The sequence below is a fragment of the Entelurus aequoreus genome, linkage group LG05, assembly GCF_033978785.1.
Source record: "Entelurus aequoreus isolate RoL-2023_Sb linkage group LG05, RoL_Eaeq_v1.1, whole genome shotgun sequence".
NCBI lineage: Eukaryota > Metazoa > Chordata > Actinopteri > Syngnathiformes > Syngnathidae > Entelurus > Entelurus aequoreus.
The window spans coordinates 7,568,463-7,578,073 of record NC_084735.1 but is presented as its reverse complement, the minus strand read 5'-3'; the positions used below and the strand labels follow the sequence as shown (position 1 = coordinate 7,578,073).

At 40.6% G+C, this 9,611-nt stretch overlaps 1 protein-coding gene across 2 annotated transcripts in view; it reads left to right on the top strand.

Annotated features, from left to right (window-relative positions):
- The window catches only part of ovca2 (OVCA2 serine hydrolase domain containing), an 8,782-nt gene extending 844 nt beyond the window's left edge, over positions 1–7,938 (top strand). For both annotated transcript variants that reach the window (XM_062046182.1, XM_062046181.1), the window contains exon 3: positions 7,305–7,938. In XM_062046182.1, the coding sequence (XP_061902166.1) occupies positions 7,305–7,813 (509 nt within the window). In that variant the 3' untranslated portion in view covers positions 7,814–7,938. The remainder of the gene's footprint in view (positions 1–7,304) is intronic.
- The last annotated feature ends 1,673 nt before the right edge of the window (positions 7,939–9,611 follow it).

Below are 9,611 nucleotides of genomic sequence, written 5' to 3'. Positions count from 1 at the left end.
CTATAAATCCTAAGAGAGTTTTTGTGCTGAGACTATCAGGACAACTATTTGAAAGTAACGACTCCTGACGATCTGACTCTTTTAAGGAGCCATACATCCTAAGAGAGTTGTTGTACTCAGACTGTCTGAAAGTAACGACTCCTGAAGATCCGACTCTTTTAAGGAGCTATAAATCCTAAGAGAGTTTTTGTACTGAGACTATCACGACGGCTCTTTTGAAAAGAACGACTCCTGAAAATCTGACTCTTTTAAGGAGCCATAAATCTTAAGAGAGTTTTTGTACTGAGACTATCAGGACTGCTCTTTAAAAGTAACGACTCCTGAAGGTCCGACTCCTTTAGCGAGACATAAATCCTAAGAGAGTTTTTGTACAGGACGACTCTTTGAAGGGAACGACTCCTGAAGATCCGACTCAGTTTTTGTACAGGACGACTCTTTGAAGGGAACGACTCCTGAAGATCCGACTCTTTTAAGGAGCAATAAATCCTAAGAGAGTTTTTGTATTGAGACTATCAGGACGGCTCTTTCAAATGAACGACTCCTGATGATCCGACTCCTTTAGAGCTATACATCCTAAGAGAGTTTTTGTACTGAGACTATCAGGACGACTCTTTGAAAGGATTGACTCCTGAAGATCCGACTCCTTTAGAGCCATAAATCCAAAGAGAGTTTTTGTATTGAGACTATCAGGACGGCTCTTTCAAATGAACGACTCCTGATGATCCGACTCCTTTAGAGCTATACATCCTAAGAGAGTTTTTGTACTGAGACTATCAGGACGACTCTTTGAAAGGATTGACTCCTGAAGATCCGACTCCTTTAGAGCCATAAATCCAAAGAGAGTTTTTGTATTGAGACTATCAGGACGGCTCTTTGAAAGGAACGACTCCTGAAGATCCTACGATTTTAAGGAGCCATAAAGCCGAAGAGTTTTTCTACTGAGACTATCAGCTATCAGTAGGTCTTTGAAAAGAACGACTCATTAAGATCCGACTCTTTTAAGGAGCCATAAATCTTAAGAGAGTTTTTGTATTGAGACTATCAGTACTGCTCTTTGAAATGAACGACTCCTGATGATCCGACTCTTTTAGGGAGCCATAAATCCTAAGAGATCAGGATGGCTCTTTCAAAGGATCGACTCATGAAGATCCGAATCTTTTAAGGAGCCATAAATCCGAAGAGAGTTTTTGTACCGAGACTATCAGGACGGCTCTTTGAAAGGAACGACTTCTGAAGATCCGACTCTTTGAAGGAGCCACAAATCCTAAGAGTTTTTGTACTGAGACTATCAGGACGGCTCTTTGAAATGAACGACTCCTAAAGACCCGGCTCCTTTAGAGCCATATATCCTAAGAGGGTTTTTGTACTGAGACTATCAGGACGGCTCTTTGAAAGGAATGACTCCTGAAGATCTGACTCTTTTAAGGAGCCATAAATCCGAAGAGAGTTTTTCTACTGCGACTATCAGGACGACTCTTTGAAAGGATCGACTCCTAAAGATCCGAGTCCTTTAGAGCCATAAATCCGAAGAGAGTTTTTCTACTGAGACTACCAAGTTGACTCTTTGAAAGGAACGACTCCTATAGATTTGACTCTTTTAAGGAGCCATACATCCTAAGAGAGTTTTTGTACTGAGACTATCAGGACGACTCTTTGAAAGGAACGACTCCTGAAGATCTGACTCTTTTAAGGAGCCATAAATCCAAAGACAGTTTTTGTATTGAGAGTATCGGACGGCTCTTTGAAATGAACGACTCCTGAAGATCCGACTCCTTTAGAGCCATATATCCTAAGAGAGTTTTTCTACTGAGACTATCAGGACGGCTCTTTGAAAGGATCGACTCCTGAAGATCCGACTCTTTTAAGGAGCCGTAAATCCTAAGAGAGTTTTTGTACTGAGACTATCAAGGAACGACTCCTGAAAATCCGACTCTTTTAAGGAGCCATAAATCCGAAGAGAGTTTTTCTACTGAGACTATCAGGGCGGCTCTTTGAAAGGAACGACTTCTGAAGATCCGACTCTTTTAAGAAACCATAAATCCGAATAGAGTTTTTGTATTGAGAGTATCGGACGACTCTTTGAAATGAACGACTCCTGAAGATCCGACTCCTTTAGAGCCATATATCCTAAGAGAGTTTTTCTACTGAGACTATCAGGACGGCTCCTTGAAAGGATCGACTCCTGAAGATCCGACTCCTTTAGAGCCATATATCCTAAGAGAGTTTTTCTACTGAGACTATCAGGACGGCTCTTTGAAAGGATCGACTCCTGAAGATCCGACTCTTTTAAGGAGCCGTAAATCCTAAGAGAGTTTTTGTACTGAGACTATCAAGGAACGACTCCTGAAAATCCGACTCTTTTAAGGAGCCATAAATCCGAAGAGAGTTTTTCTACTGAGACTATCAGGACGGCTCTTTGAAAGGAACGACTTCTGAAGATCCGACTCTTTTAAGAAACCATAAATCCGAATAGAGTTTTTGTATTGAGAGTATCGGACGGCTCTTTGAAATGAACGACTCCTGAAGATCCGACTCCTTTAGAGCCATATATCCTAAGAGAGTTTTTCTACTGAGACTATCAGGACGGCTCTTTGAAAGGATCGACTCCTGAAGATCCGACTCTTTTAAGGAGCCATAAATCCTAAAAGAGTTTTTGTACTGAGACTATCAGGACGGCTCTTTGAAAGGAACAACTCATTAAGATCCGACTCTTTTAAGGAGCCATAAATCCTAAGAGAGTTTTTGTACTGAGACTATCAGGACAACTCTTTGAAAGGATTGACTCCTGAAGATCTGACTCTTTTAAGGAGCCATACATCCTAAAAGTTTTTGTACTGAGACTATCAGGACGGCTCTTTGAAAGGATCGACTCCTGAAGATCCGACTCCTTTAGAGCCATATATCCTAAGAGTTTTTCTACTGAGACTATCAGGACGGCTCTTTGAAAGGATCGACTCCTGAAGATCCGACTCTTTTAAGGAGCCATAAATCCTAAGAGAGTTTTTGTACTGAGACTATCAGGACGGCTCTTTGAAAGGAACAACTCATTTAGATCCGACTCTTTTAAGGAGCCATAAATCCTAAGAGAGTTTTTGTACTGAGACTATCAGGACGACTCTTTGAAAGGATTGACTCCTGAAGATCTGACTCTTTTAAGGAGCCCTACATCCTAAAAGTTTTTGTACTGAGACTATCAGGACGGCTCTTTGAAAGGAATGACTCGTGAAGATCCGACTCCTTTAAGAAACCATAAATCCTAAGAGAGTTTTTGTACTGAGACTATCAGGACGGCTCTTTGAAAGGAACGACTCCTGAAGATCCGACTCTTTTAAGGAGCCATAAATCCTAAAAGAGTTTTTGTACTGAGACTATCAGGACGGCTCTTTGAAAGGAACAACTCATTAAGATCCGACTCTTTTAAGGAGCCATAAATCCTAAGAGAGTTTTTGTACTGAGACTATCAGGACGGCTCTTTGAAAGGAACAACTCATTAAGATCCGACTCTTTTAAGGAGCCATAAATCCTAAGAGAGTTTTTGTACTGAGACTATCAGGACGGCTCTTTGAAAGGAACGACTCCTGAAGATCCGACTCTTTTAAGGAGCCATAAATCCTAAAAGAGTTTTTGTACTGAGACTATCAGGACGGCTCTTTGAAAGGATCGACTCCTGAAGATCCGACTCTTTTAAGGAGCCGTAAATCCTAAGAGAGTTTTTGTACTGAGACTATCAAGGAACGACTCCTGAAAATCTGACTCTTTTAAGGAGCCATAAATCCGAAGAGAGTTTTTCTACTGAGACTATCAGGACGGCTCTTTGAAAGGAACGACTTCTGAAGATCAGACTCTTTTAAGAAACCATAAATCCGAATAGAGTTTTTGTATTGAGAGTATCGGACGGCTCTTTGAAATGAACGACTCCTGAAGATCCGACTCCTTTAGAGCCATATATCCTAAGAGAGTTTTTCTACTGAGACTATCAGGACGGCTCTTTGAAAGGATCGACTCCTGAAGATCCGACTCTTTTAAGGAGCCATAAATCCTATGAGAGTTTTTGTATTGAGACTATCAGGACGGCTCTTTGAAATGAACGACTCCTAAAGACCCAGCTCCTTTAGAGCCATATATCCTAAGAGGGTTTTTGTACTGAGACTATCAGGACGGCTCTTTGAAAGGAATGACTCCTGAAGATCTGACTCTTTTAAGGAGCCATAAATCCGAAGAGAGTTTTTCTACTGTGACTATCAGGACGACTCTTTGAAAGGAACGACTCCTGAAGATCCGACTCTTTTAAGAAACCATTAATCCGAATAGAGTTTTTGTATTGAGAGTATCGGACGGCTCTTTGAAATGAACGACTCCTGAAGATCCGACTCCTTTAGAGCCATATATCCTAAGAGAGTTTTTCTACTGAGACTATCAGGGCGGCTCTTTGAAAGGATCGACTACTGAAGATCCGACTCTTTTAAGGAGCCATAAATCCTAAAAGAGTTTTTGTACTGAGACTATCAAGGAACGACTCCTGAAAATCCGACTCTTTTAAGGAGCCATAAATCCGAAGAGAGTTTTTCTACTGAGACTATCAGGGCGGCTCTTTGAAAGGAACGACTCATGAAGATCCGACTCTTTTAAGAAACCATAAATCCGAATAGAGTTTTTGTATTGAGAGGATCGGACGGCTCTTTGAAATGAACGACTCCTGAAGATCCGACTCTTTTAAGGAGCCGTAAATCCTAAGAGAGTTTTTGTACTGAGACTATCAAGGAACGACTCCTGAAAATCCGACTCTTTTAAGGAGCCGTAAATCCGAATAGAGTTTTTGTATTGAGAGTATCGGACGGCTCTTTGAAATGAACGACTCCTGAAGATCCGACTCCTTTAGAGCCATATATCCTAAGAGAGTTTTTCTACTGAGACTATCAGGACGGCTCTTTGAAAGGATCGACTCCTGAAGATCCGACTCTTTTAGGGAGCCATAAATCTTAAGAGAGTTTTCATGCTGAGACTATCAGGATGGCTCTTTCAAAGGATTGACTCATGAAGATCCGAATCTTTTAAGGAGCCATAAATCAGAAGAGAGTTTTTGTACTGAGACTATCAGGACGACTCTTTGAAAGTAACGACTCCTGAAGATCCGACTCTTTGAAGGAGCCACAAATCCTAAGAGTTTTTGTACTGAGACTATCAGGACGGCTCTTTGAAATGAACGACTCCTAAAGACCCGGCTCCTTTAGAGCCATATATCCTAAGAGGATTTTTGTACTGAGACTATCAGGACGGCTCTTTGAAAGGAATGACTCCTGAAGATCTGACTCTTTTAAGGAGCCATAAATCCGAAGAGAGTTTTTCTACTGCGACTATCAGGACGACTCTTTGAAAGGATCGACTCCTGAAGATCCGAGTCCTTTAGAGCCATAAATCCGAAGAGAGTTTTTCTACTGAGAGTACCAAGATGACTCTTTAAAAGGAACGACTCCTATAGATTCGACTCTTTTAAGGAGCCATACATCCTAAGAGAGTATTTGTACTGAGACTATCAGGACGACTCTTTGAAAGGAACGACTCCTAGATCCGACTCTTTTAAGAAACCATAAATCCGAATAGAGTTTTTGTATTGAGAGTATCGGACGGCTCTTTGAAATGAACGACTCCTGAAGATCCGACTCTTTTAAGGAGCCGTAAATCCTAAGAGAGTTGTTGTACTGAGACTATCAAGGAACGACTCCTGAAAATCCGACTCTTTTAAGGAGCCATAAATCCGAAGAGAGTTTTTCTACTGAGACTATCAGGACGGCTCTTTGAAAGGAACGACTCCTGAAAATCCGACTCTTTTAAGGAGCCATATATCCTAAGAGAGTTTTTCTACTGAGACTATCAGGACGGCTCTTTGAAAGGAATGACTCCTGAAGATCCGACTCTTTTAAGGAGCCGTAAATCCTAAGAGAGTTTTTGTACTGAGACTATCAAGGAACGACTCCTGAAAATCCGACTCTTTTAAGGAGCCATAAATCCGAAGAGAGTTTTTCTGCTGACACTATCAGGACGGCTCTTTGAAAGGAACGACTCCTGAAGATCCGACTCTTTTAAGAAACCATAAATCCGAATAGAGTTTTTGTATTGAGAGTATCGGACGGCTCTTTGAAATGAACGACTCCTGAAGATCCGACTCCTTTAGAGCCATATATCCTAAGAGAGTTTTTCTACTGAGACTATCAGGACGGCTCTTTGAAAGGATCGACTCCTGAAGATCCGACTCTTTTAAGGAGCCGTAAATCCTAAGAGAGTTTTTGTACTGCGACTATCAGGACGGCTCTTTGAAAGGAACGACTTCTGAAGATCCGACTCTTTTAAGAAACCATAAATCCGAATAGAGTTTTTGTATTGAGAGTATCGGACGGCTCTTTGAAATGAACGACTCCTGAAGATCCGACTCCTTTAGAGCCATTGATTGATTGATTGATATCCTAAGAGAGTTTTTCAACTGAGACTATCAGGACGGCTCTTTGAAAGGATCGACTCCTGAAGATCCGACTCTTTTAAGGAGCCATAAATCCTAAGAGAGTTTTTGTACTGAGACTATCAGGACGGCTCTTTGAAAGGATCGACTCCTGAAGATCCGACTCTTTTAAGGAGCCGTAAATCCTAAGAGAGTTTTTGTACTGGGACTATCAGGACGGCTCTTTGAAAGGAACGACTCCTGAAGATCCAACTCTTTTAAGGAGCCATAAATCCGAATAGAGTTTTTGTATTGAGAGTATCGGACGGCTCTTTGAAATGAACGACTCTTGAAGATCCGACTCTTTTAAGGAGCCGTAAATCCTAAGAGAGTTTTTTTACTGAGACTATCAAGGAACGACTCCTGAAAATCCGACTCTTTTAAGGAGCCATAAATCCGAAGAGAGTTTTTCTACTGAGACTATCAGGACGGCTCTTTGAAAGGAATGACTCGTGAAGATCCGACTCTTTTAAGGAGCCATAAATCCTAAGAGAGTTTTTGTACTGAGACTATCAGGACGGCTCTTTGAAATGAACGACTCCTGAAGATCCGACTCCTTTAGAGCCGTAAATCCTAAGAGAGTTTTTGTACTGAGACTATCAGGACGGCTCTTTGAAAGGAACGACTCCTGAAGATCCAACTCTTTGAAGGAGCCATAAATCCTAAGAGAGTTTTCATGCTGAGACTATCAGGACGACTCTTTGAAAGGATTGACTCTTGAAGATCTGACTCTTTTAAGGAGCCATACATCCTTAAAGAGTTTTCTACTGAGACTATCAAGACTCATTTGTGTCGTTGTGTCCGGTCCAAGAGAACCATGTTGGTTCCGATGCAGGCGGAGACCAGGACTCCAGGGGCTGGTGGTTCTCGGACCCAGAGTCTCGAACCTTCAGCGCCCAGCAGCAGTGCGAGGAAAGTTCCGGTCTGGACGAGAGCGTGGCGGCGGTGAGAGAGGCGGTGAAGCTCCGAGGTCCGTTTGACGGCATCCTGGGCTTCAGCCAAGGCGCCGCCCTGGTGGCCATGCTGTGCGCTCTGCAGGAACAACACGCCGAGCCCGACTTCGGCTTTCGCTTCGCCATTCTGGTCGCCGCCTTCCGCAGCGCCTGCACCGAGCACCAGAGGTTGTACTCGGCTCCGGTCCGCACGCCGTCGCTGCACGTCTTCGGACTGGAGGACCGCGTCATCCCTGACAGCATGAGCAGGGAGCTCCTCCCCTGCTTCCAGGACCCCCAAGTCCTGACGCACCCTGGCGGACATTTTGTCCCGGCCCCGTCTGCTCACCGGAAAACCTACCAGGACTTTTTGGAAGCATTCCAGTGAGAGCAACATTTGTAGGGAGACCACCGACGCTTTATTGTGAAACAATAAAGGATCACTTCCTGTCTTGTGTGGATGTCAATCAAAGCCAGTAGTGCTCCTTGGTCAGTGTGAGTTTGGGTATTTAAATGTTCTTTTTGTCATAGGAAGGTGAACAAAAAACATTTTATGTATATATTTTTTCAAAATACAAAAAATATTCCAAAATGGAAAAACAAAGCGGTTTTTTTTTGGGGGGGGGTGTTGTTTTTCATTTATATTTTATAAAAGAAAAAAATTCCCAGTCAACAGAAACTGGAAAACAGACCAAAGCGGATCTTTTTTTTTTTTTCTTTTTTTTTTCATAGTCTGACACCGGAAGTTTTCTTTTCAAAGTAAAAGCGGGGACAACTACTACGGTCCGTGTACCTCTCCGTTCATTCTTCTTTTCCATTCTAAAACGCAAATCAAAAAACAAAATTAGGGCCGTTTTTTTCCAATTTTTATTATAAATGGCAGATTTTAAAACAAAACAAAAAAAGGGGGTCCGTGTACCTTTTTATTCTATTTCGAAATCTTAAATGCAAATCAAATTTCGGGCCATTTTTTTCTATTTTTATATCTGAAACAAAAGTTGGACAACTAATTAATGACACTTTTTTTAAAACAACAATAGGACAAGGTGTTAGCGTTATGCTAAAAACATGTTAAATGCGAAGGAAAAGCTCAAATACTAGAAGTAGAATTGTCTCACATCAACTTATATATATCAATATGATATTAATACATGTGCATGTATTAATAAATATACAAATACATCATTTGTATAAATAAACGCGTATTTGTAAATATATTTTTGAGATTTGAAAATATATACATATAAAATGTATAAATATAAAAATGTGACATACAAATAAATCAATAATTTGTATAAATAAACGCGTATTTGTAAATATATTTTTGAGATTTGAATATAAATATGCTTGATTTTGTATTTGTATCAAGTTTGCATATGCGGATCGCTTTTTTTGCTTTTGTGTGGATGAGACGTTCCTTAAAATACTGCTTCCGGTTCAACTTGTCATCACGCATTTTTGCATTTTGGATGAACATTGTTTTCCATTTTTGTCTTCATCTGGAAAAATGTAACTCCATAACAGGAAAACAGCACACGATGGCAACATTTGAATGAAAGTCAACCCTTTTTTTGTTTGTTTTTAAAATCTGCCATGTATAGTAAAAATCGACAAAACGCCCTAATTTTATATTTTGATTTGCGTTTCAGAATTGGAAAAAGAATGAGCGGACACGGACCAAAGGGTTAATTTTCATCAAAATATTGACATCAATTTGGATTGTGTGCTGTTTTCTTTTATGGATGTTTATTTTTCCATATAAACACAAAAATCCAATTTATTGTTAACCCAAAATGCAACAACGCGTGTGATGACAAATTGAACCGGAAGTAGTATTTTAAAAGCTTTTCCTTCGCGTTAAGTAACGAGGACTGACATCTCCAACCATCTCTGTGCACATATCAACATAAACTGAAAAACATTCTCTAATATTAAATATATTTAAGCCATATGTGTTTTTTGACCGTCATGCACGGATTTTTCATTGTTGTGTTAGTCAAACTGGAAGCGTCATAAAGCCGGTTGAGGTTGACTTCAAAATAAAATTGTATCACGTAATCTATCGTGTAAGTGTCACGATTTACCGAATCTCAGCAGCAAAAGGTTGAATTGATACACGTCATGTTCTTTTAGTCACAATTTAGTCGTATTTTTTGTATTTCTTCTTATATCTGCTCATTTCTTAA